Below are 24269 nucleotides of genomic sequence, written 5' to 3'. Positions count from 1 at the left end.
AAACTTGCAGCAGTGACCGAATCAACATGGCGTCAGCCGTTTGCTAATGATTCATGCCCGCCCAGCATCATCAAATCGTCTGACCTCTCCCTGTCTTGGAGCCTTATCGCATGCAGCCATGACGAGGAACTACTCCATCACATACCTGAAGCGGTGGTCGTGCAAGCCCAAGAAAGAGATTCCGGGCGTGCCCCAGATCAAAGCCCTCCACGTCTATGATTTCGATAACACGCTATTCAGCAGTCCTCTCCCAAATCCTCAGATATGGGCCGGTTCAACAATAGGTATGCTTCAGGCGAAAGAGACGCTCACATACGGCGGCTGGTGGCATGACTCCACCATTCTCGCAGCCACAGGTCAAGGTCTCGAGAAAGAGGAAGCAAGAGCATGGGAGGGATCGTGGAACGAGACAGTCGTTGACCTGGTCAGACTGAGCATCGAGACCAAAGACGCGTTGACGATCGTCCTGACCGGCCGTAACGAGAAGAGCTTCGCCGATCTCATCAACCGCATGCTCAATGCCAAAGACCTGGACGTTGATCTCGTGGCACTCAAGCCAGACCTCTCACCCGGCGGTTCAGCCTTCGGATCTACCATGGAATACAAGCAAGCCTTCTTGTCGGATCTGGTCTTCACATACAAGCATGCAGAAGAGATCAAGATCTACGAGGACAGACCCAAACACGTCAAGGCGTTCAAGGACTACTTTGAGAAACTCAACAAGTCTTTCCTATCACACCCCGTCGACCAGCCAGCACCACCTCGGAAGCCAATCACGACCGATGTCGTTCACGTCTGTGAGCTGAAGTCATCTCTGGATCCTCAGTCCGAAGTCGAAGTCATCCAACGTGCCATTGCTCGTCACAACGAATCAGTACTCAACGGTGGATCAAGCAGAAGCCCCTCAAGATCGTTGAGAACCACCTGTATCTCGGCCATCTCATCAACCAAAACGATTCGGCCAGACTCATATCGCTGTGTAACGTCCAGCCTACTCTGATTGATTCAGGTGAGGTGCGGTTCATGGCTTCAAACATCCTCATAGAACCCGGCTACGCTCGTAAAGACGTTGTGCAGAAGGCCGGTGGTCGAGGCAAGAAGGTCATGTGGCAGGTAGACGGTATTGCCAAGTACGAAGATCGAATATGGGCTGCAAGAGTGACTCCCGTTCAGGACACTCAGGTCTTCACCAAGGACTCTACTCCGACTGTGGTTCTGGCCATCAGGAAGGGGTCTAGACCAATCGACGCTAGCAAGATCACCAATTGGCAACCTGTCAGTAAGGACAAGGCATTCATGTTCCAGACTGAAGTCGGTGACAAGCTCATGCTAGAGATCCAGCGAGACAACACGCCTGCAAAGAACAACAACCAAGACCGAGACCGTGGTGGACAGACCTTCAACAAACGCAAGTTCAACGATGAGAATGACTTCAACAATGCCTGGCCAAAGCCGGGTGAGCAGCACAACAAGCGACAAGGCGGTGATCGTCATGGCCAAGCACGTCACTTCCAGTCCAAGGCAAACTTCAACAACGCGTCCAATCCCAATATGCCTGGTAGCACCGGCAAGCAGTTCCAGAACCAGAGCAACACGGCCAAGCCCGCAACACAGCAGCAGGGCCGCAATAATGCCAACATGGGCGCCAATAGAGGTGGTGCAAACAACAATAACAACCAGCGGAATAATCGCAACGGCAATCGTGGCCCAGCCTACAAGAGCTTGGACGACTACGGCCCCAATAACTTTGACGGTCAGGCCGATCCAAAGCTGCAGCAGACCGCTATGGTGATGGACTACTAGGGACAGTCTATGCAAGAATCGCAGAAGCCGCAGAAGACGGCACGAGCTGTGAGGAGAGAGCGGTATCTACGCCGCCAGCTCACCCATCGCGAGGGCAATTCGAAGCAGCAACAGACTGCTATGGTGATGGACTACTAGGGACAGTATCTGGAAGCATCGCACGGCATGCGAAAACCGCCACGAGCTGTGCGAAAAGCACGGTACCTATGCGACCAGCTCCTCGAATCAATCTCAGGTGGAGAACTACCGGCATGAGTTGGGGCTGTATCAATACCGCAAGGACATCTTTTCAGTCCGAGGCATGGAGTATGCTATCATTTCAAGCGGCGTAAAAGCATGGCGGTAGTCATCTATCATCACTAATAATACGCGTCGGACACTACCATGCCACAATGGCGTTACTACTACTGTATCATATGGAAGCACCTTCAAATAGGCAGCATTATGCTGAGACCATACACGTAGCAATGATCTATTTGCATGGTACCTTGTATCGACCTTACCCTGCACAGTACCTGATGTCGTTTGCCTGACGTTCACGACGTTCATGCTGTACGAGTTGTGAAGAGTGCCTCGCACCAAGGTACCGAATCTTTCATATGCCAACGCCTGTTGTTGCCCGACGTATAAGATCTCCATTCTTGGAAAAGCCAGGGAGTAAGGCAAACAGCCCGATGATCGTTGGAGCTCGAGCACAGGGGTCCTTGTTCCTGATTGGGCACTCCACTTTCCCAGAACAGCTTCTACAGTATCGGTCTCAGGCTGTCTACCGCTTTCAAGTCAACAGATCTCCATGTCGGCGAGTAAAAGGAGGGCGGAAGGTAAGTCTGGCGAAAGTCACAACACGGACTCTATCGACTACATGCCCAGCTATCTCGACGTCAGGTGTGTCGACGCCCTATGCTTGCTTTGGATCTGCTCATGATTTGGAATCGTTGTTGATCGGGATGAGTCATCCATACATACACCTGGATCGAGCAGTTGCTCCACGTTTGACCCTCACATGCACCTGCAGCACCACGAGCAGCATTGAAGCATGAGGTTGGCAGAAGAACAATAATCATATGATTGCAATAATGTGTGCTGCTGCGCTCCACAGACTCATATGGCTCGCTAGATCAGATTATTCGTCCACTAACAATAGTCCAACATTGTGACACGCCCGGATGCCAGAGGCCGAGGCTTAGAACGTAGCCTGATAGCCAAATCCCATCTGCGTCTGCGTCACGGGAGGACCTTGACTCGTGCTGCCCCACGACGGCGGCAGGGACGGATCGTGCTGACTTTGTTGCCCATTGCTCGCGAACCCATCCCAGCCCTGATCCGTTTGCAGGTCGAAGTAGGGCGGCAGCCAGTTATGGCTGAATACGCCCCAGTCCGGATGGATCTGCTCTAGCGGTAATTCCTGCAGATTATTCAAACTCGCGTCCGCCCCGATTTGTATCTGCGGGATTTCTGCCGCTGAGGGTGAGAGAATTCCTGTTGGATTGTTGGTGGTTGAGTCCCGACCATCGACTGAGGCTGAAGCCTCAGGCGTGTAAGCCGGCGCCTCCGGCACAGGCTTCTCCCAACTCGTCTCTCTTCGATCAATCGCCGCCGCATGCCTCGCTGCCGCCCGCACAATCTCCAACTCCCCATGCGTAGCAACTACATTCCCCAATCGCTCCGCACTCTCCGTCCCCTGGATCTTCGCTAACGTATCTATAACGCGCGCGACGCGAGCGGGCTCGTCGTCGGGCCGTTGCGTGTGGGAGACGAAGAGGTCGTGGGCGCGCCGGATGTGGTTGCGGGCGATGTCGCGGTCGGACTCGACGAAGCCGGAGTCGCGGGAGAGGGAGAAGCGGAGGAGGAAGAGGGTTGCTTTTGCGAAGGTGAAGTGGTAGTACTTTGGGTAGGACAAATAGGTGGGCTTGATGGGCGCAGAAGTGCTGGGGTCCTGTGGTGTGCTCGAGGCAGAGGTCGAGACGGTGCCCTCCATGAGCTTCTCGTAGAGGGCGATGAGTTTGACGGAGGCTTGGAAGCCTTTGAAGAGGGAGGTGCCGACTAGGGAGTTGGGGGAGGGTGTGCTGTTGGAGTGGGATGAGCGGGACATTTCTTTTGAGGCGGACATGATTACGCTGGAGTAGAGGTCGAGGCGGGCGACGAGGAGGGCGAAGTCGTTTGAGAGGGTCCAGTCGTCGCCGAAGCGGGAGAAGATGCTGTTGAGTTCTTTCTCGAACATTTGGATTGCGGAGGGGGAGTTGAAGAGGCCTTGGTCGGAGGTCAGGACGGAGGTGTAATTTGCAACTTGACGTTGCAGCTCGATGTGTGCGGCGAACTCTTTGGTGATGCAGCCTGTCGAGAGGGCTTTGGAGATGTTGTGTAGATCTTCGACATTGCGGAGGGGTGGGCGGACGGCGAGGTTCGAGCCGAGCCAGGAGGAGACTTGGAAGCAGGCCAGCCAAGTGCGGCAGCGCGCTTGTTCGTTGTCATCGAGATCGTTCTTTTTAGTGCTGCTGCGAAAGGAAGTCGTGATTTCGAGGTTGGAGGTGGCTCCCAGAGCTATGTTGCAGAGGTTCCAGCTTGGGTCCTCTCGCTGATGTCGGACGGGGAAGGGCCAGAGGCAGACCAGGAGAAGACCCTGGATCGTGCTGAGAGAAAGAGGCGACTGTATCATCACCTGGCCTAGGTAGGTATTGAATTGCTTCTGAATGCTGTCGAGTAGTTCTAGCGTCCCAGTCGAGCCACGGATCGACACCGCGACCATGGACCAGAATAGAAATGGCGTCTGTTCGTATATCTCGTCATAGCTTCGTCTCGTATCAACTATAGGCAGGTGTCTGTGCTGGAACCTGGCGAACTGCAGCAGAATGTTGCGCACCTGCTGCATAGACAGATGGAATGACCCCAATCGGTACATTTGACTCGGACTGCCAGGCTTGTCCAGGCCAAAGTACGTTTCGGGCTCATCGTTCGCATTTGCATAGCGATCCGATTCTGGTGATCCGTAATCTGATTGACTGTCTACGCTCGATGGCACACCAAAGATCTGTGGGACTGGGAGCAAACCAGGGATCTCCTGTGGGTTCGAGATGCCCAGCGCGCCACGCAGCTCGGCGAGTTGCTTGGTGACCTTTTCGAGCTGGCCTTTGGTGGGAGTCCTCTTGAAGGACGGGTCGAAAGCGCAGACGAGCCGACGTGATTTACAGCGACTGCAAGGATCTGGAAAGTTGTGTTTGGAATCACACCTTAGCTTGACCTGTCGACATTGGGTGCATGCCTTGGAAGAGCGCGAAGACGGCGCCATTTTGCGAATTGTGGCGGCAGACGATGCGATGTGCGGAGCGAGCTCTGCTTAATATCAAGAGAGAGAAGGGATCCACCTGGACAGACTGTGTTATGTATGTCGCTCACTGGGCAGATGTCAATTTAATGATGTGGCCGACACAGTCAGGCGGAACAAGTTGGCTGTCTGTCTGCCGCTGCAACATAGTCGTAGAGGCCTGCCAAGCAGTAGCCCTGCAGATCTGCAGATCCGTCATGAAAAGTGGCGTAGCATAAGTCGTCGTAGTCGCCTGAAAGGTGACTGCTCAGTTAGATAATAAGGAGAAGTGTTGTGGAACGGTGAGGCTCAAAGCTGACTACCGAGGGGACCGCAAGAAGGAACTTGATTGGGCAGCAGACTGTTCTGGCCCTATAGAGTGTCTGTTACAGCATCCGCTAGTTCGTTGAGTAGCTGACTCTGCTTTTCGAAGAAGCATGGAAGAAGATACATGGAAGCCTAGTGCGGGCTAGGATCTGTCGCTGCTCGAGCCTCGGTGTTAAGCGGGAGAATTGCCAAGATTCCCGCAGTGGTGTCAACTTGAATCTCTGGAGGCCGCCTGAATCTTCCGTCGTCACATCACGCCTGTTTGATTCCCAAACATAGCCGCATCTGCAGCTCATCTGCATGGTTCGTGCCTTTGATCTGGAAACTCGTCAGTCTGACGCAGGCAAGGTATGGTCCTCCTGACTAATTTGGTCTCTAGTGCTGCCACCAGCTTTCGCTTTGCTGACTGTTCCAAACAACCAGACAGGATAACACGATCATCTCGACTCGACCAGCTAATCTCGAGTCAACCAGCTGGCTGGGTCCGCCATGGCACTTCCCAACCTTCGGAGACTTTTTGTGGAAGCTCGCACTGAGGCAGAGGAGAACGAATACTCCAGGAATGCGGTACAGCCTGATTCTTGGCTTCTTGACTCGCATCTTATACTGACATTCGCTAATTAGTTCTACAATCTGGTGCTATTCATCTCATCAGTTGCCGTGTTTGGCCTGGTAGCACAGCGCATGAGCAACACCAAGGCATTGAAATGATCTCAAACGAAGTCTCCACTGGTGACATGCTTGCTCAGGCCCGCCACAAATTCGACGGTATACGTCGGGCAGGCCAATTTTCGATTGGACCACATCAGCTTGTTTCCTCACCATCGCTACTAAGAAAATCATAATGTGCTCTACCGCGCTGCAAGCGGCCCTTGGACTTGGGTTTCTCATCAGCGGTATCTTCCGCCGAGGATGCCTTTCCAGCAGTTCCCCATCGCTGGTCGCCCTCTTGGACGGCTGACAGATCTTCAGCAAGCTCTCTGGCCTCCTTGATGGACGCCGCTTTCTCGACGGAATAGCGGCCAGTCATGCCTACGTCCGCAAGCAATTCCTTGAGATGCTTGATCTTGGCCTTTGGTGTTTCATAAGGCTTGAGGTATGCGCCCCATACCTTGCGGACCCCACATTTGACCAACCAGCCTTGAAGCCGTTTGATCTCTGCTTGATCAGGATCGTCTTCTGTCGTCGATTTGCTCTTGGCGGGTTTCCAGGCAGGCTTCGAGGACTTGCCTTTCGGAGCGGTACTTTTGGTCTTGGGCTTCCTCTTGGGTTTAGGATCTTCGTCGAGCACTACCGACATCTCGCTGTCTGACTCGGCGTTTTCGGATTCGTCGTTGCTTGGTGCCGTCTCTCTGGGATCGTCGCTGTCATCGTCGTCTGATACAGTGGCGGCCTTGCTATTCTTTTTGGCAGACGCCGCTGGCTTCGCCTTGGTAACCTTGGCTGCTTTGGGCTTATTCGGCTTGGCTTTGGCTTTCTGTCGAGACACGCCTTCGGAGTCTGCATCACTCAGGGCCGATGACTCCCGATCTGAGTCGTCGGACTCTGCCGGCTCTGTCTTGCGTTTCTTCGGCGCTGGACTAGGTGGATCGGTGGACTTGCGTTTTCGTGGTGGAGGGGCGGCCTTCGCGTTCGCCTTGGACTTCGACTTGAGCTCTGGTGAGCTAGGAACTTCTTTCTCGTTCTCCTGCCATATAGGTCAGTACACGCGTGCTGCAGTAACCAGTATACCTACGGCCTGATCATGGACAATTTCCTTGCTCTTCTGGTTCCACGTCGTATGTCCTTTGTAGAAGCCCTCTGGCAGACGGAGCTTCTTTTCCGAGGCTGCACGAATGGTGCGTAGTGTAGGATCCTCATTTCTTTCGTGCGCGCGGTTGAACTCGCGCCGAAGACTGTTCTCGAGTTCAAAGTCCGGTGGGACCTCGAAACTCGGCGCGTCTGAGAGGTCCGAGTCGGACATCTCTGGGCGATACAGGTGGTTCAGCGCGACCTTAGGAAGCACTAGCACGCGTCTGAACAGAGCAGCAGCGCTTTGTCTGTGAGTGTTGAGGAAATGGCGTCCTGATCTGAGTGACAGACCGAGTAGGTGGTCGACGCGGGGGAGAAACGAACGCGCTTCGCTTTCTCCAACTTTTTATTTGTCACTCAGCACCTCGCTGTCGCCGCTTCCCGCTCTAGTTTCCACGTCCTTCCCGCCACTGTCCCTCCGCCCTCACCAAAGTCCCGCCCGCCTCCATTTCATCCCCGCCTCGATGCCCTCCTCCCTCGACCGCCTCTTCGCCTCCGCCAGCCAGCCCTCCTCGAAACCTCCACCCTCCTCCTCAACCACCGGACCAAACACGGACGACGACCCCGTCGTCAAAGAACTCGCCAATGGCTACAAGAAACTCGCCTCCGGCATCGTCCTCGACCCCTCCGGCAAGCCCTGCCGACAATGCTCCTCGGTCTCCTCGTGGATGGCGATGACGAAGAAGCGCTCTACGCCCGCCAGCAGCAGCAGCAGCAGCAGCAGCAGCACTACAACGACAGGGCCAGCGGCGAAAGCCGACCCAGCTACGACCACCGAGCCACCCGTGAACGGTCCTGCTTCCGGCGCATCAGCGGCTACAATCGTCGCGAGCGCGGTAGATGACAGCAGCACAGAGCAACAGTGTCCGCCCGATGTCGACCAACTCGGCCGTGCGACCTGGACGCTGTTGCACACACTCACCGCGACCTACCCCTCCTCTCCTTCTCCAAGCATGCAAGCCACCACGAAGTCCTTCATCCAGACCTTCGCCCAACTCTACCCTTGCGGCTACTGCGCCGAGGATTTCCGCGACTGGATGAGAGAGCAAGGCAATGAAGTCAATGTGAAGAGTCAGGACGAATTCGGGGAGTGGGCGTGCAGAGCGCATAACGCGGTGAACGTGAAACTGGGGAAGAGGGAATTTGATTGTGGGTTGTGGAAGGAGCGGTGGCGGGACGGGTGGGGGGATGGACGGTGTGGTTGAGGGGCGTGCTGGATGGGGACGTTGTATGATAGCGGCATTTACTGGAGCGCAGTGTGGACTGTATTTAGCAGGGCGTGCATTGGATGGCATGGACGCACAGCAAGCAAAGGTGGCGCTGTCGGAGGCCGCTTCTGTGGCTGCCGGCACTGTACAAAAGATATACATGACCGTACCTGGGAACTGGTCGGTCTGGGAGATCTCGGCTCATCTCGAACCCAACGCGTATGGCACTGATGTAAAAATAATGATCAGGAGGTATACAATATTGTATTTAGTAGCAGTCGCCTTGTTTCTTGCCTACTCTGCCAGTATCACTATCAAAACAGACTCAACAAGTCCTCATTCGTCTTCTTTCCCCCAGCCTGCAACTGCTGCTGGGGAGGCGGAGGAGCCGTCGCTCCACCACCGCCCATACTCAACCCCCCGAACCCACCGTTCAGGATATCGTCGTCGCTCATCCCCCCACCGAACCCACCTCCGCCATTGCTTGATGCGGCATTACCATTGCTATTGCTGCTCCCAAACACGCCCAGCAAATCATCCATACCTCCCCCAGTCTGGCCCGTAGCACTCAACGGACTCATCGCTTGTAATCCTCCCCCACCCGAAACGGGACTCTGCACCCGTGCTGGAGTGCCGCTACCCACTGGTGTTCCGCCCATCCCTTCCAGCCCAGTCATCCCATTCGACGCCGGAGCGGTGCTGGCAGGTGCAGAACCGTCGAAGTCGATATCCAGTAGATTCTCTGCATTGTTCTGGCCCGCTGCCGCGCCGGCGGGCGTCTTCCCTGATACAGCAGCAGCCGCGGCCGCGGCTGCGAGGGGATTCTCGCGTGCATTTTGCTGCGCTTCTTCAGTGGCGGCTTGTTGTATTGCGTCGGCGCCCGTCCGGCCTTGTCCGACGAACTGCTCGGGTGGTTTGTGGTAGACTGACGCTAGCGTGGAGAGTTCTGTAAGGAGCTTTTCTAGGAGAGGCGCGGGGAGGGACTGGATTGTGGTTGTGATTGGTGGCTTTTCGGAAAGGACGATATTTTTGGGCGCGTTCTGATCAGTGGTATTGGAGAGTAGTCGCCAGTAGACGAATGCGCGATCGCGGATATCCGGGTTGTCGCATTCGGAGGTGGCTGTTGTAAGGACCTTCTGGACGAGGCCTTGGGCTGCTTGCGGCCGTTTCAGGAAGAGTTTGACGACAGCGGTGAGGATTTGGAGTTGGGTCTGGGAGAATTCTTCACCAAATCCGTCGACGAAGCCGGCAAGGATGTCGCCTGCGTTGGAGATCTTCTCGGCGTATTCGCCAACGATCCAGATGAGGGAAGCTCGCGCGTTGGGTTCGTCGAGCTCGTCGATGCATTTGCAGAGTGTGGGGATGATGTTCTCGTAGCCGGGGTATTTGCGGAAGATGTCTTTGATGACGATGATGACTTCTTGGACGACGTAGTTGACGCGGGTGTTGATGAGGTCGAGGAGGGCGTTGACGCAGCGCTCGGCGGCGGATTCGATTTTGATGGCGACTTGGCCGATGGCTTTGACGGAGCGGCGGACAAAGTCCATGTCCATTTCTATTGCGTATTCTTTCAGTTCCATGAGGAGTTGATCGACGTTGGATTCGTGTGCTATTCGGACCATGATCTCGAGCTTCTGGAATTTGACGTAGGGTGGGTCGTTGTATTTGCAGAAGAAGACACGTAGCTCTTTGTTGAGAATGTCGGGCTGTTTCTGGAGGATGAGGTCGATGTTGCGTAGAGCGACGTACTGAACCTCTGGTGCGGATGAGATGAGGGTGACGAGAGGAGGGGCCATCTTCTTAAGATATGTTCGTGCTTGTTCGGGACTGACGTAGCGCATGTGTAGAAGGACGGCCTTGACCGCGGCAAGGACGACGGAGGAGTTGACGTGTTGGAACTGTGGCGCTACTCTCTCACAGATATGTTCTGATTCCTTGACGTCGTGAGCTTTGTAGCTGGCGAGATTGGACAAGATAGTGACTCTGCCCCATTCCGTGCATTCATTGAGCGCCATGAGCAGCTTTTTGAGTGTGGTTGGTGTGATTTGTAGCGCGTTTGTCTCTGGTGCTGCCTCCCCAATCTCCGCCAGGGCTGTGACTGCATTGGCAACCACCATCGGGTTCGGGTCGCCTATCAACTCTTGCAGAGTCTCGAGAAAGCCATTCTCCAGGCACATCGCGGGTGCCAGATCGAATAGCTTTGCGACACATATCGCGGCGGTCTTGCGCACGTAGGGCGACTCGTCTCGTAATGTTTTCCGCAATGGCTCCTCCATATAATCAATCATCTTGTCCACGCGGATGCAGCCCATCGTTCGGATTGCGAGTGCCCGTATAAGTGGATTTGGGTCTTCGGAATCTTGTACAAAGGTGTTGACGGCTAAAATGCACAGGTCGGGATGTGATTTGGCATAATTCCTGAGGCATGGTCAGTCATCCAGCCGCGGGAAGAGAGTATGGTGACGTACATTAGATACAAATAGACCAGCTTCTTCTGGTCCAGGTCGCCAGTCGCTATATTCTTGAGGACATCCGGAAACAGAGCGGACACATCCTTGCCCAGGGTCATGGCCATGATGGTCTTCTGTATCGACTCTTTCCGTTCCCAAGCATACTGTGACACCAGCCCAGCCCGCAACTCGAACGTCTCGCCCTTCTTAGGTGGCGCGAACGCGTTCTTCATCCTGTTCATTGCCATGCTGGGCAGTGTGTGGATGTGGCTGCGGGTAAGCAATGGCGGGGGAATTGAGAGGAGAACAACTATCGTGTCATGGTCGCCGTAAGTATGGCCAGAGACCGGTTGCCAGCGAGCAGAGAGGCAGTGGTAGATTAGTGCACGGTGGTCTTGCCCAAGTCTGTTGCAGAATGTCGTCAAAGGTGGCACTTGACCAGCAGTCCTCACCAACGTCTCGACGCAAGTGGAATTCATGTCGGCCTGTCCGCACCGGGTCTAGCCGTAAAGCTTGGCTTCGGATCAGATCTCCGCGACTTCCCCTTTCCTTGTCAGCCTTAGTTCCTTCTCGCATCAACGTCGCCGCATGGACATCATGGCTGCCATGTCATACACCTCAGATGATTCAAGGTAAGTATGCACACAGTGGTCATCGATCATACTATGCGTCATAGCTGGTCTTGAGTCACTCCTCATGCTTTGAGTGTAAACTATCGAAGGCTTCGACACCAGGCGCGGACACAAGGTACCTAGCTAGCCAAGTGACCGGCTTCCGCGATGCCGCCACGCTGTCTACGCGTTTCATGGTCTGTTCGCGAGGTTGTGTTTGCGCTGCTATGCCATGGGACAGCTCCGAAGGCCGTCTTGCGCGTTACAGATCGAGGCTCGATCCGGACGGACCATTCCTACATGTGCTCTACCATCGACACAAGCCATCCCCGATGCAGAACTTCCCAAAGCAGGCCATGACTTCGAGGTATGTCGAGTTCCAAGGACCGACCGATGCGAGATACGAGCCACTGGACTGTCCGATATTCGGAAGGAAGTGTGCCCAATGATCCCCGCTCGAACTCCAGAGTGTGACCCTTGGAAGTCGCCGTCGCTCAATTAGGCTGCGCCATTACTCACACGTAGTCGAAATGCCTACCCTCGCTGCCTTGTTGCCTTCTCGGACGTTGCGAATGAGTACCATGGATGACCGAGACCGAGACAAACCTTCCCCGGCCGCGGTTCGCGAGCTAAGCGAAAATCGCTTACCCCAAATTTCACCGCAAGCAGGGTATACTTACATCCGACATGGTCTGAATTGCAATTTGCTCAACCATCTATAAGATTCAGCCGCACCGCCCTGCATCAATGAACATGTGCTAATACTAATTCAAGAACTGTACTGCCTAAACACAGCCTCACCAACACGAATAATGCCCGAGCTCACGGACAATGCCGCTCATACTAACAAAACAGACCCGTTAGTGCCCCTGTGCCACATCGTCACTCCCGTGGGATGCCTTGGTTTCGGCATCGACAAGGACATCATAGATGCTGAGTTGGAGCGCCTTACGAAGACCGGCATTCCTACTGCGATCATCCTTGACTCAGGATCAACCGACTCAGGGCCGTCAAAGCTTGCGACCGGAAGCACCTCTGCACCTCTTTTCGCATACAAACGAGATCTGGGGCACCTGATACCCCTGGTCCACAAGTATCACGTGCCGCTGTTGTTCAGCTCGGCTGGCGGCGATGGCAGCGGCAAACATGTCGACGATATGGTTGATGTGATTGAGGGAATACAGGATGCCTCAGACAGGTACGAGAAGCAGCATCACTGCTCATGCAGTAACACTAACATCTGCAGCAAATACAAAGCAAAGACCTTGGCTGTATACTCAGACGTCTCGAAAGATCTGGTCAGGAGTCGACTGGCAAGCGGCCACATCACAGGGTGAGCCGGGACGGCAGATTCGTCGCCGCATCATCACTGACTCAGAATAGATGTGGACCGCCAGTCCCAACCTTGACCGAAGATGATATTGCCGGCGCTCCAACCATCGTCGGCCAGATGGGTGCCGAACCCTTCCTAGACGCTATGTTCGCCCACCCAGACTACGACGCCGTCGTCGGCGGCCGTGCCTACGATCCAGCACCATTCGTAGCATTCATGGCATACGCTTCATGAACGGCAATCAACAACCCCTCTCATCCCTTCCCCCCAGCGTCCTAGGCGGTTTCTTCCACATCGGCAAGATCCTCGAATGCGGCGGCCAATGCGCGACCCCCAAATCCCGCCCCGCCCGCGCCACAATCTACACAAACGGCACCTTCGACGTAGTCGGCCTCGAGCCCGGCGCCCGCTGCACCGCCCTCTCCGTCGCCACACACACCTTCTACGAAAAATCCCGGCCTGACTTCCTCCACGGGCCCGGCGGCATCCTCGACCTAACCAACAGCACGTACACCGAACTCGCTGACGGGAAGTCCTGCCGCTCATCCGGCGCCATCTTCCGCCACTCCCTCGCCCAAGGCAACCCCTACACCCTCAAACTCGAAGGCGCTCGCACCAACGGCTTCCGCTCAATGTTCGTCGGCGTCTTCCGCGAGCCAGCCCTCACCTCCCAACTCCCCAAGTACTTCCCCCGCCTCCACGCGTATGTCTCGCAACAGCACGCACACCTCCCCCGTGGCGACTGGGATCTGCTACTCCACCCCTTCGGCGCGCTCGGCCAGAACAGCACACCTTTCGGAGAAGTCTGCATCGTAGGCGAGACTTTCGGACGCACCCAAGAGATCGCGAACAGCGTCAGCAACGCGGCGCGAGTGGCGTGTATCCACGGGCCATATGAGGGACAGAAGGCTACGAGCGGGAATATGGCGTTTGGGATTGCGGGGAAGACGGAGATTGAGTGTGGGCCGTTTCCGCAATTTTGTGTTTATCATTTGATGGAGCTTGAGGGTGGCGAGGAGGGGGCGGTGGAGGTTGGGGAGAGTCCGATTCGGGAAGGGAGGTTTGATGCGCCGCCGAAGCCGCTGAGCGGTGATAGGCAGGGTAAGGGGCTGTTTAGCTGGCGGACGGTCAGTATTGGTGTGAATGAGAATCCGCTGCCTGAATATCCGAGGACACCGGCTGCTATGAGCAGTGATCGGCCGAGCATCGATGTTCAACCCCCAGCGATCTCCTCGGCAGTCACAGCCGCCCTCCCCACCTTGCCGGAAGATGGCAGCGACCCAACCCTCCTCGACCTCGCATCGATAATCCGCTCCAAAAACGCCGGACCCTATGAAATCACCTTCGACCTCTTATTCACCAACCCACAACTCTTCCACGCCTTGGCCAGCGCCAGCCCTCCCGTACTGTCCAAATCCATCATCGCGAAGCTGTATGGACTGGAGAGCGAGGAGCAGGTGGTATATTGTGGATGGTTCCCACAGGCGTTGGGGTTTAAGGCGACGATTCCGCGGGTTGGGTATAAGGACGGGAAGACGGTGAGGGAGGTTAGTGGTGGGTGGGGGGATGTGGATGTGCATGGGAGTCAGATGTATGGGCGGTTGGCCGGGGTTAGGGTGCCGCGGGAGCTGGTCGAGGGCATCTTCGGCAATGGTGTAGCTGTGGACGGGAAGGCGGACGTAGAAGTGAATGGTGCGGTGGTGAATGGTGCGATCAACGGCTCTGGCACGGAGGAGAAGAAGGCTGAAGTGAATGGCGCGGTGGTGAAAGGTACGATCAACGGCACTGGGACGGAGGAGAAGAAGGCTGAAGTGGATGGCACGGCGAACAGCACTGGGACGGTGGAGCAGAAGTATGAGGTAGATGCGCAGGTTGTGGAGGTCAAGGTCAACGAGGGTATCGAGGCGCACGCTTGAGAGAGGGCAGAATGGAAGCTTACCGGCGATACGGACGGGGCGGGCCCTAGTGGCTAGAGGCGAACGACCGAGTAGGGAAACGTCATGGTTGTTTGGGCATATGTTGGGTGTCTACTACATGGATACTAGGTAAATGCTTCATGTCTGTCTCAGAGCTTGTGATCTGTGCTAGTCTTGTTGAACATCTGGTGTCAGCGCAGCTGCGCTGTTCTGCTCCGACCGGAGAGACTTGGGTGCAGAGCTGTCAAGGCCCCATCGTATTCTCAATGAGTCGTGGTACTCCCGTGCTGTGTAAACCTGCACTCACCACTTCGCTTGTCTGGCTGTGCCTTCGCCCCAGACCTGCTACGATTGTGCTGGCAGCTTGTCGTGTTGGCGGCCGCGACTCATTCAGATCCCATAAACCTAAGTACCTTCTGCCACCAGCTTGCCTGAACAGGTGTTTCTGGGTGGGTCTCGGCTGTCCATGCTGTGATCTCGGTTGCTGATGCTGTGCAGTTTGGTGTGTATTCGTGAACATGCCACTTGCATCCTGCTTGAGTGGCCATTGAGGGGCTTCACTGGGGAATTGCATCATCGTGTCGACCAGGAACTCCAATCGGTCGAGGCCTGTCGTGTAGAATTGGTACTCTTTGAATAGCAATGCGTATCTCCTCCAACTCAGCCAGCTCTTGTCGAATAATAGCGCTTCTTCGGCCAGTAGATGCTTGAGAAAAGATCTGACCGGTGCATCATCTGTCTCATCTGAGTCCAGAACAAGTTGGATCAACTTTTGGAGCAGCTCATGACGCCAATAATGTCGCGAATCGAGAATGTTGTCTATGATCGTGTTGGCGAGCTCTTCTGCGGATAATCGTGATGCAAGCAGGTAGAGTGACATGCGTCTCAGAACCGCAGAATCATATTCCTCAAGTCGTGTCTGCCAGGCGCCGTAGTCAGCCTGAAAGTATGCCTTCTTGAGCACTTCCAAGTCATCGGTGAAGTTCGCGTGATATGCCCAGTTTCGGAGCCCTTTCCAGGCCTCGACATCATCCGTCCGTCGCTCGATTACACAAGGTGTGTTCCGCCATGCGATCCACGTCTTGGGGCAAGTCGGAGTGAAATTTACTCGTTTCCAAGCCCAAGAATGAGCCGAAACTTTCGATCTGCTGGGGCCAACCACCACAGTGACCATTTCTTCGAAGGGGTCAGGACATGCAGTACCTGAACACGGAGACTGCATCGAACATGGTGTGATGTCCGGAGCCGTCTGAGTTGACAAGATTGTGGTGGCAAGAGTGTTGTTGATGGTCGATATTGATATGTCCTGAGAGAGTGCGACAGGTGCTGGGTTCGCAGACGAAGCAGTGGAGAGCGAGCGCAGAGCGAGAGCGCAGACCAGAGCCTTCAGAAAGGTGCGCAGCATTGCGATATGTGTTATAGTAGCTTGTAGTTGTGATCTTGTGGGTATCGATGTGAGGCTTTGAGAGCTGGATGGGGTCGATGGTACAGGTGAAGTGGATAGCAAGGAGAAAGCAAACACAACTCGCGGCAGAAGGAGCAATATATGCCGTCTCAAGAGGCAGCGACAGAGAGTCAGCGGAAACAGCACAAAGCAGCCGCTTGATATGTTACGGATTCAGGCAGAGCAATCTCAAGGCGCGCGACTTACCGAGACAACGACTGACATCTTTGTTCTTGACGGCATAAGAATACAGCTGCCGCTTTGAGAGACGATCCCTAACGTTCAACTCGCGCTGCATTCGGTATGCTGGCGTTCTATTGTGGCACTTGTGGGCTCTCCAGGCAAGCTCGTGGTTAGATCGAACGTACTTCGGTAAACAAGCCCGACGCAGGCTCAACTTCAAGTTGAACAGACGAATGCTTGGCAGAGTCACGTGCTCTGCCTACTGGCAGGAAGTCCCGCTGGCAGTCAAGAAGGAGCAAACCAGCTAGCTGTCCGGAAAGCGGTTTTGCTAAGCATGGTATAAGTTGCAGATCAGTGAGGCATGTATATCACTCGAACAACGAGAAGAATTGATTACTGGTCAGCCACGGGGCGCATACGAAGAATAGCTTGAGAAGTCATGCTCATTTTCATGAATTTTATCTTTGCTTGTGTGTCTGCAAAGCTCTGAGCACTATGTTCTTCATCTACCTAAGCATTCCAATCTCGGAGTCTTCGGAGCGACGACCTGTCGTGCCATGAGGATTCCATATCGTCGGCCAGCACCTTACCAACGCTTCAGGTAGGAAAGTGGATTGCGCCGATCATTCACTACCGCCAGACCGCTTTCTATCTTGGCTCCGGGATCGACTTCTGGATGGCATGCTGGCGTGGAACCATGAGTATGCCATCTGCATCTCGACTCCCAGGTCCAGCCCGGGTATGTCCCATTTGGATATTCCATCATTGCCTGATTCAAGAAGTTCGACCGATTGACATTTTGCTCGTAGAAGGCGTATTGACCTGGTTGATGCTTCCTCCAAGTTCCCCAGTCAGAGGACCCATCGAGTACTTCGAATGCCAGCGCATGCTTGAGCAAAGATCTCATTGGATCCTCTTGCGGAATCTCTGCCTCCAAGACAAGCTCGAGAAGCTCAGGGAAATAGTAGACCCAGCCATCGAGAAAGGAGTCCATTACTCTGTTGCGAACATCTTCGCCATGAAATCTTGTTGCAAGTAGGTATAGTCGCATCCTCCTGAGGGCAGATATCTGGTATTGCTTCCTATGATGAGCCGCGGCTGCCGATTCCAGATTGGATTTGAGCTTGGCCAAGTTGCATGTGAAATTTCCGTAGTATGCCAATTCCCAAAGGTCTGTCCATGCGTGAGGATCTTCATCTGGTATTTGATATGTGCCATTCACCGCCGAACCGCCGCTCACAGCCATGAGCCAATTTTCGGTCAAATTGATCTTCTTCAAGATGAATTCGTGGAATATGAAGGGCTTCTGCTCCGGAGCAACGTTGAGAGTGATGACGCGGCCCATTTCGTGAGAATCGTGATTGCATTGACGAGAGGCCTCCGGAAACGGCTCCAACTGTGTCTGAACATGAAGTATCGGCGTCGTCTGCGACATAGCTGTTGGAAACGAAGTGGAAATGTTGTGTGGACCTAGTACCGTCTGCGCGATGCACGCCGTGACAAGATTAGGAGTGTGCTGTATGGCGGGCACCACATCGATGCTGCCAGCGAGAGCGAAGCACAGAGCGAGAGCACTCGTCAGTAGTTTGGTAAGAGTAACCATGGTGCCGCTGACGGTGTTCGATCTAGCTTGCTTTCGTGTGCTTCGGTGTAGGATATCGAGGGATGTTGTGGGAGGATGAGCGGATGTGATGGTGGAAAGAACAGCAAGACATGCTCAATCCATATGAGAATTTGACCTTCATGAGCTCAGGCAACACGACAGTCCATCACACGTACAAAGAACAAGGCTGTCCGACTGCCTGGTTACAGCGCAAGGCAAGGCAGTCTTGCACCGTACAAGGCCTTTGACCGAGGCGAGGCAATTTTGCGTCTCCTCAAGGCGCCTCATTGAATTCAGCCTTCGGCAAAGATCCTGGTGATATGAAAATGTCGAGTTAGTCTCGGCGGCGCAGAGCGGGCCTCGTGTCGGCGCTGTGCGGTAAGACCGTGATAGTGGACATATCCGCGCTCAAAGAAACCGTCATCGTCAACATCATCCCAGTTGCGACACTGAGCCTGGATCGACGCTCGACGCTCAACACTCTTCGATGCATGAGCACCTACCTGCCAGTAACGCAGACGCCAATCAAGACGCGTTAGGAAGGTTAGCTCGGCGCGACATAATGGCATTCGCGACGTGACTTGTCCCGCAGGCTACGCATATCGATGGAACAGAGGTGCTGAAGACACTCCTGGCATCATCGACGATGCAGCGTGACCCGAATGCATGAAAGATGGTGGCTTCTGACAGTCTTCAATGTAATAGCAATCTTTGTTGTTCTGAATCAACATTGATGACGTCGTTTGCCAAGGGGCACCCAAATTGGGGGGCTTGGCATCCTGTATTTACTTGTCATCCGACGACTTTGAAAGCCAGACAGAACAGCAAGGTCACTCGCGGCAATTGCTCCTGTGCCGGGTCGGTCCGCCAAATGCTCAGCTTCTCGCGGTTCGTCTCAGACATATCCGTTGCAGGCCAACGGTGAACGTCATCAGCCGCATCTATGGCCTGCGAGTCCCAGCCGGGTCAGTCGTTGACTGACGATGCAATGTTTACCATCATTCCGAAGTATCACCCGAACGATGTTCGTTGTGGTGTACCTGAATTGACGATGATGGAAATAGCTTACGGCGTAAGTTTCCGAAGTGGATCGATCCGTGGTAATTCTGCCACTTGAGGAAGAATCTAAAGTACGAATCCTGTCCTCATTACGACAAGAAATGTTTGCTTGGGCTGTCGGACGCAAGAACAAGATCGCGACCAGCAGACGAAGTAAGCCCTGGCTCTGTTGACCTCTGACAGGTATTCAGCAGTCCTACGGAACTCGAGACCTGTCGAGACATATCTCAACTGTGACAGCAGTGGAAGCCAGGTGCTTGATGGGTCAAGCAGTGCCGACTTGTGTTTGTCCGTAGGTTGACGTAAGTCAAGCTAACACACCCCAAACCATGCCGTTCGTTTCTATATCAGAGCTGCTGTTGAGCGCGTTTTTCCCGCCATCAGACACACTCGCGCGACGCCGTTCAATAGGTGTACTATACATATATGTTTCGATGCACTGGACCGAGACTCAGTGCAACTACGGCCACGAAGAAGATGAGTCCAAGCAGCTGTTTGGCACGTCGATTTGTCGATTGCACTTCACCTCGTCGGATGAGCATGGTCTCTGGTGACGATGCCATGTCTTGCCTTGTCACCACCAATCGAGAAAATTTGATGGCTTTATTCGCTTTTGTCGCCTGGGTCGAAGATTCGTCCTGCCTTGTAACGACCTGACGAAGCAACGGCCTTATGCGCCTGCGTCGCCCAGGCACGAGGGCAGCATAGGCTGGCTTGCGTTGCCTGAGTGCATGGCTACATACACAACTTTTTCATCAAGGATCTGTTTCTATCATTCACACCTGCAGTAACGAGATACACCTCCCACCGAACACTCGATCGAGACCAGATCCTATTCGCCAGCTGAAAGTCTTCGAAACCAGCCACAACAAGCCACAGCCACCGGCGTGACAGATACAACCATGTCACCACGCACCACAAACGAAAGCGTACCAATGGACTGGAACGACATCGTCACGGTCGTTGTTGGTGAAGGCCCTGATGAGCGTAAGTTTACAGCTCATGCATCAGCGCTCAAGCGGATCGACTTCTTCAAGGCTTGTCTCAACGCAAACATAAGGGAAGCGAACGACCTCGTCATTCGCCTTCCTGAAGATGACGGCGACGTTTTCAGTGAGCTACTCTCCTGGGCATACTGTGTCATTACGACAGCCGTTTGGTCACCTTTGGAGATGCCTGCAAGGCATTCTGGCCAGTCGGAACCACCGTATCTACCAAAACTGGTGATCCAGTGCTAGTTGCACAATTCAGAGACGAAATCATCAAGCGCACGGCAGTCTATGCTCTAGCTCGCAAGCTATGTGCCGAGAAAGCCAGTAATGATGCGTTCGACATCCTTCACGAGCATTTCCTCAGCTGGTTCTACAACGCAGACCAGTTGTGCATGGTCTTCGAAACTTTAGACAGCTCTGACCCTTTGTGGCAATTCTTCACACGCATGACAGCAATGCACGTCAAAGAAGAAGGTCTCAACAAATTCGTGACGTCTGACGAGACTTACCTTCTGCTCAGCGATCGTGCTGACTACCTCAAATTCCTCGTTGAAGCGATGGCCGAAGATCTCAAGCCGAAGACCCGGGTTCTCAGAGATGTTTGTGCGTGGCATACTCACATCACCACAACTGTATGCAAGAGCACGTCCGCAAATTGAGGAGCATCTCAGAACCTTAGCAGACCATTACAGCAGGCTAGGTATGTCCAGTCCATCCGATTGAGATTCTTTGTTGAACGCAGACTAATCGATACAGCCACTACGATGCGAAACGATAGAGAGCGCACTGCCAGAGACGACCCGGTGACAGCGTGTTCCTGCGTCTCATACATTGGCATCATCTAGTCGGCGCGAGGGCACGGGCTAGAGGCATCACAGCTTACCCGTTTCAACGAGTTTCCAAACGATGCTAGGAAGATAGACGATATGAATATGAGCACAAGGCATCTTAGATCGTCCATAGATATTCCAGGGCAAACCCCGAGAGAGTATGAATACAGATACAGCTCATCTCAGCATTTGAACCACCTCCGTGGGAGGACTGATTCCATTACTTCGCTGCGCCGGCACCTATGTATCTCACGAGCGCGTCGCACCTAGGAAACATGACTTGCTGTCGTTCGGTTCGAGGCGACGGCACGCCGTTGCCCAGTGCTTTCAACCCATAACGACTTCACGGACATCGTCACGCACCGCTGAAGGCATTACGATATTTCACTTCGTTCAGGGGCAACTCGGGCGAGGTGAAGAACTTTGAAAGGCTTCCAGTGCTCTGTCACGCGTGGCCTGCATAAAGCGACTTGCAAATTTTGGGCATGGCATGGCACATACGTCTTCACCTACCAGTCCGTTTGCCATCACCGGCCTCGCCGAAAGACTCGCTACCATGTTGCACCGACTACTTAAGCTCGCGACCACACAAGCAGTTGATACCTCAGCGCCTATGGTCTGCGTGACCACAAGTCCCTGCGGAGTTTCGCCGGTACAAGAAGTATCACGATCAAATCAGTCATCGAGTCCCGAGCTCACTGGATCTGCCGAGATCATGACCGGGATAGATATGTCAACGATGCGGCCTGACACGTTCAGCGACTCAGATGATTGGAACGACCTCGTCCTCATACTTGTGGGCAAGGGCCCTGATCAGCGCAAGTTCACTGCACACGCCTCTGTGCTGAAACACATCGACTTCTTCAAGGGTTGCCTCAATGCGAATATGAAGGAAGCTGAACAGCGCGTGGTTCACTTGCCTGAGGACGATGGTGGCGCATTCAACGACCTCTTGTACTGGACCTATCACGGCAAATTCCAGGTTGAAATCCGTGCTCTGTTCGACGCAGACGACAGCGACGACATCGAACTGCAAAGAAACGAGATGCTCAACAAACGCATTCAAGTCTACCTCCTCGCGCAAAAGCTATGCACAGAGCCGGCCATGAACGCTGCCATGGACTCCCTGCGCAACTCCGAGATGCATGGTCTTCCGCTGCTCAACGGCATCGAACTCGCATTGACCGTGATCGAGCCTGCAGATCCACTCCGACGACTCTTGAAAGCTTTCCTCTTTTATGAGATCACAGGCCAACGTAACAGACCGTCTGGAGAGTTCGATGTCTTTGCCGAGATTGAGGTCTGGAAAAAGGAGCGCTTCGAACAATACGAGCATTTCAAGAAGAGCGTTAGTCTGATGGCGTTTCTTGTCGATACACTGATAGACGCTGAGGCAAAGATCGATATCTACGATCAAGGCGTGTGTACTTGGCACACTCATGTTGTCACGCCTAAGTGTAAGTGTACATGCGGCTGTAGATGAGTGGGTGCATGCGATCCCGATAGGAGGGCATGGACGACGGATACGGACAAGAACGACCACGAAGGAGGCAGTCTACTTGGTTGACGAGTTCCACGGTACATCGGGTCCCCCTGAGACGGTGTGCAGGGCCATCAGCTGTGGCTATCTTCTGTAGCTGGGATGACTACGGCATCTTTCGAGCCTCGCTCAACGAGCCCAGCATAAATCTAGAGCATTGGCGTCATTGCTTGCGGAGATCGGTCCGGTGTGGATGCCAGTATTGAAATGGGAGATGTATAGCGCAGTCGACACACGGCAAGACAGCCCAGGTTGTGCTAGACAGTGTGGTCTCGGACGTAGGCTTCGAAGGACTCCAGCATTGCACTTTGAGGATTTTCACGGAAGAGGACTTGGAGGGCGAGGCCTGTGCGTGTGCAGGCTGATTGAGCTGGTGTGCTCGCGTCAATGCCACCGATGTTTCAATCAGGTATAAGCGGTGGCTTCAGCCCTTGCCATACTGCCATCTCGCCGTCCATTAAGATTGTCTGGACGTCAGGACAGAAGTCGGTACTATGTGGGATGACTTTCACCGTCCGTTGATTCTTGCGGCACATACCGCGCTCTCCGTTGATGCCGGTCTGTTGACGACCTGTGGAATTACGAGCAGTAGGCACAGCGTCTTGTCACAGAATGAGAGAAGCTGCAGGTACGGTCCGGCACAGTGATGAGAGAACGTCATAGACTCGCACAAACGTTTCGAGACTGGAGGTGAGTTTTCTTCGTATTCAAGCCGTACGTGGGTATCTGAAAGTCTCGTGAATAGACATCTGGAGCGCCGACGGACATTCATCCGTCGCAATTCATGCTGCTGAGCCTAAGTCGTCCTCCTGCGTGACACTATCCGTAAAGGTCAGGTAAAGTAGTCAATGATGCTTCTTGGTGATCACGCTAGAGGATGATTTCCCTGTCTTGGCCTGCGCATACTCCTCCACCATTAGAGCAGACTGAGATCTGATTACCCCTGCGTGGTGAATGTAGATCCGGTTCGGGTCGTTGGAGAGGTGTGCTCAGCCGACTGAAGCAGCTTCTGGACCAGCGTCCTTGTCGGAGATACTTGCGCACTTCGGTGTATTGACATGGGTATGCCACTCACAGGGGTTGGAAAAGCTCCAGCATTCATTGTCGGAATCAGGGTACTCGGCCATCGCTTCGAGAATGAATTTCATGAAGTCGTATCTGTCGTTGAGGTCGCTATTCCAGCCTTTATCATGTCCCATCCATTCTTTCAGACCACCTGATGTTCCGTAGATTTGGGCAGAGGTTTTCTTCTTGAATAGTCGTAATAGAGCATCACCGCCGTCGAGCTCATCTAACGCAATTCCCAGCTGTGCAGCACCGGGAGTCCAGTGGTCATAGTGCTTCCACAAGGTATCTATCGCGGCATTGGAAGCCATCTCTGCGCACATCTTGCGGGCGAATGCGTAGACGCGTACACGCTTTTTGACTTCCTCCCAGTAGACCTCCTTGGCGGTATCTTCTTTTGACCGTCCTGATGAAAGAGCTCTACATTCGACAGCAAAAGCTTCGAGATCGCATTGGTAGCCGTCGAAGTAGGCCCAATGCAACAGGTCCTCGAACATATCTGGATTGTCCTCCGGAAGACGCACAAGTCGCTCTTTAGCCTCCTTCATATCCGCGCTAAGACAACCCTTGAAGAAGTCGATGCGCTTCAACACCGATGCATGAGCTGTGAACTTGCGCTCGGTGCTTCCCGTGCCGACGATGACAGTAATGAGGTCGTTCCAGTCGACTGGTATGCTGGGTATGGGTTGGCTTGACATGGTTGCGTGCCTTGAGAGTATGGTCGACTTGCGATCTAAACACCGACGGTGAGCCGTTACCCGGATGGTGTTGCACTGGCGTTTGTGGTGACTCACTAGGATTTGTGGCTACTGG

At 54.1% G+C, this 24269-nt stretch overlaps 10 protein-coding genes across 10 annotated transcripts; 4 read left to right on the top strand and 6 right to left on the bottom strand.

Annotated features, from left to right (window-relative positions):
* Window positions 1-118: 118 nt before the first annotated feature.
* AB675_7665 (uncharacterized protein) lies at window positions 119-1803 on the top strand (the record flags this gene model as incomplete). Its single annotated transcript, XM_018148051.1, has 2 exons — window positions 119-825; window positions 876-1803. 2 exons carry the CDS (start codon window positions 119-121, stop codon window positions 1801-1803), a joined length of 1635 nt encoding a protein of 544 aa, XP_018000550.1.
* A 1183-nt stretch (window positions 1804-2986) lies between these two features.
* AB675_7664 (uncharacterized protein) lies at window positions 2987-5089 on the bottom strand (the record flags this gene model as incomplete). The annotated part of the gene is made up of 1 exon (XM_018148050.1): window positions 2987-5089. One exon carries the CDS (start codon window positions 5087-5089, stop codon window positions 2987-2989), a length of 2103 nt encoding a protein of 700 aa, XP_018000496.1.
* Window positions 5090-6236: 1147 nt separating this feature from the next.
* AB675_7663 (uncharacterized protein) lies at window positions 6237-7394 on the bottom strand (the record flags this gene model as incomplete). Its single annotated transcript, XM_018148049.1, has 2 exons — window positions 6237-7118; window positions 7167-7394. The coding sequence occupies 2 exons, from the start codon at window positions 7392-7394 to the stop codon at window positions 6237-6239; spliced, it is 1110 nt and encodes a 369-aa protein (XP_018000263.1).
* Window positions 7395-7686: 292 nt separating this feature from the next.
* Window positions 7687-8427, top strand: AB675_7662 (Mitochondrial FAD-linked sulfhydryl oxidase ERV1; the record flags this gene model as incomplete). Its single annotated transcript, XM_018148048.1, has 1 exon — window positions 7687-8427. One exon carries the CDS (start codon window positions 7687-7689, stop codon window positions 8425-8427), a length of 741 nt encoding a protein of 246 aa, XP_018000406.1.
* A 317-nt stretch (window positions 8428-8744) lies between these two features.
* AB675_7661 (AP-1 complex subunit beta-1) lies at window positions 8745-11128 on the bottom strand (the record flags this gene model as incomplete). Its single annotated transcript, XM_018148047.1, has 2 exons — window positions 8745-10848; window positions 10899-11128. 2 exons carry the CDS (start codon window positions 11126-11128, stop codon window positions 8745-8747), a joined length of 2334 nt encoding a protein of 777 aa, XP_018000362.1.
* Window positions 11129-12303: 1175 nt separating this feature from the next.
* On the top strand, window positions 12304-14740 carry AB675_7660 (uncharacterized protein; the record flags this gene model as incomplete). Its single annotated transcript, XM_018148046.1, has 4 exons — window positions 12304-12689; window positions 12738-12824; window positions 12875-12970; window positions 13024-14740. The coding sequence occupies 4 exons, from the start codon at window positions 12304-12306 to the stop codon at window positions 14738-14740; spliced, it is 2286 nt and encodes a 761-aa protein (XP_018000314.1).
* Window positions 14741-14984: 244 nt separating this feature from the next.
* AB675_7659 (uncharacterized protein) lies at window positions 14985-16145 on the bottom strand (the record flags this gene model as incomplete). The annotated part of the gene is made up of 1 exon (XM_018148044.1): window positions 14985-16145. The coding sequence occupies one exon, from the start codon at window positions 16143-16145 to the stop codon at window positions 14985-14987; it is 1161 nt and encodes a 386-aa protein (XP_018000327.1).
* An 808-nt stretch (window positions 16146-16953) lies between these two features.
* AB675_7658 (uncharacterized protein) lies at window positions 16954-17970 on the bottom strand (the record flags this gene model as incomplete). Its single annotated transcript, XM_018148043.1, has 1 exon — window positions 16954-17970. The coding sequence occupies one exon, from the start codon at window positions 17968-17970 to the stop codon at window positions 16954-16956; it is 1017 nt and encodes a 338-aa protein (XP_018000559.1).
* Window positions 17971-19931: 1961 nt separating this feature from the next.
* Window positions 19932-20680, top strand: AB675_7657 (uncharacterized protein; the record flags this gene model as incomplete). The annotated part of the gene is made up of 2 exons (XM_018148042.1): window positions 19932-20142; window positions 20268-20680. 2 exons carry the CDS (start codon window positions 19932-19934, stop codon window positions 20678-20680), a joined length of 624 nt encoding a protein of 207 aa, XP_018000460.1.
* A 2700-nt stretch (window positions 20681-23380) lies between these two features.
* On the bottom strand, window positions 23381-24154 carry AB675_7655 (uncharacterized protein; the record flags this gene model as incomplete). The annotated part of the gene is made up of 1 exon (XM_018148041.1): window positions 23381-24154. One exon carries the CDS (start codon window positions 24152-24154, stop codon window positions 23381-23383), a length of 774 nt encoding a protein of 257 aa, XP_018000367.1.
* Window positions 24155-24269: the final 115 nt, after the last annotated feature.

The sequence above is a fragment of the Cyphellophora attinorum genome, assembly GCF_001299255.1.
Source record: "Cyphellophora attinorum strain CBS 131958 chromosome Unknown Contig12, whole genome shotgun sequence".
Classification (NCBI taxonomy): domain Eukaryota; kingdom Fungi; phylum Ascomycota; class Eurotiomycetes; order Chaetothyriales; family Cyphellophoraceae; genus Cyphellophora; species Cyphellophora attinorum.
This window is presented reverse-complemented; position numbering and strand designations above follow the sequence as displayed.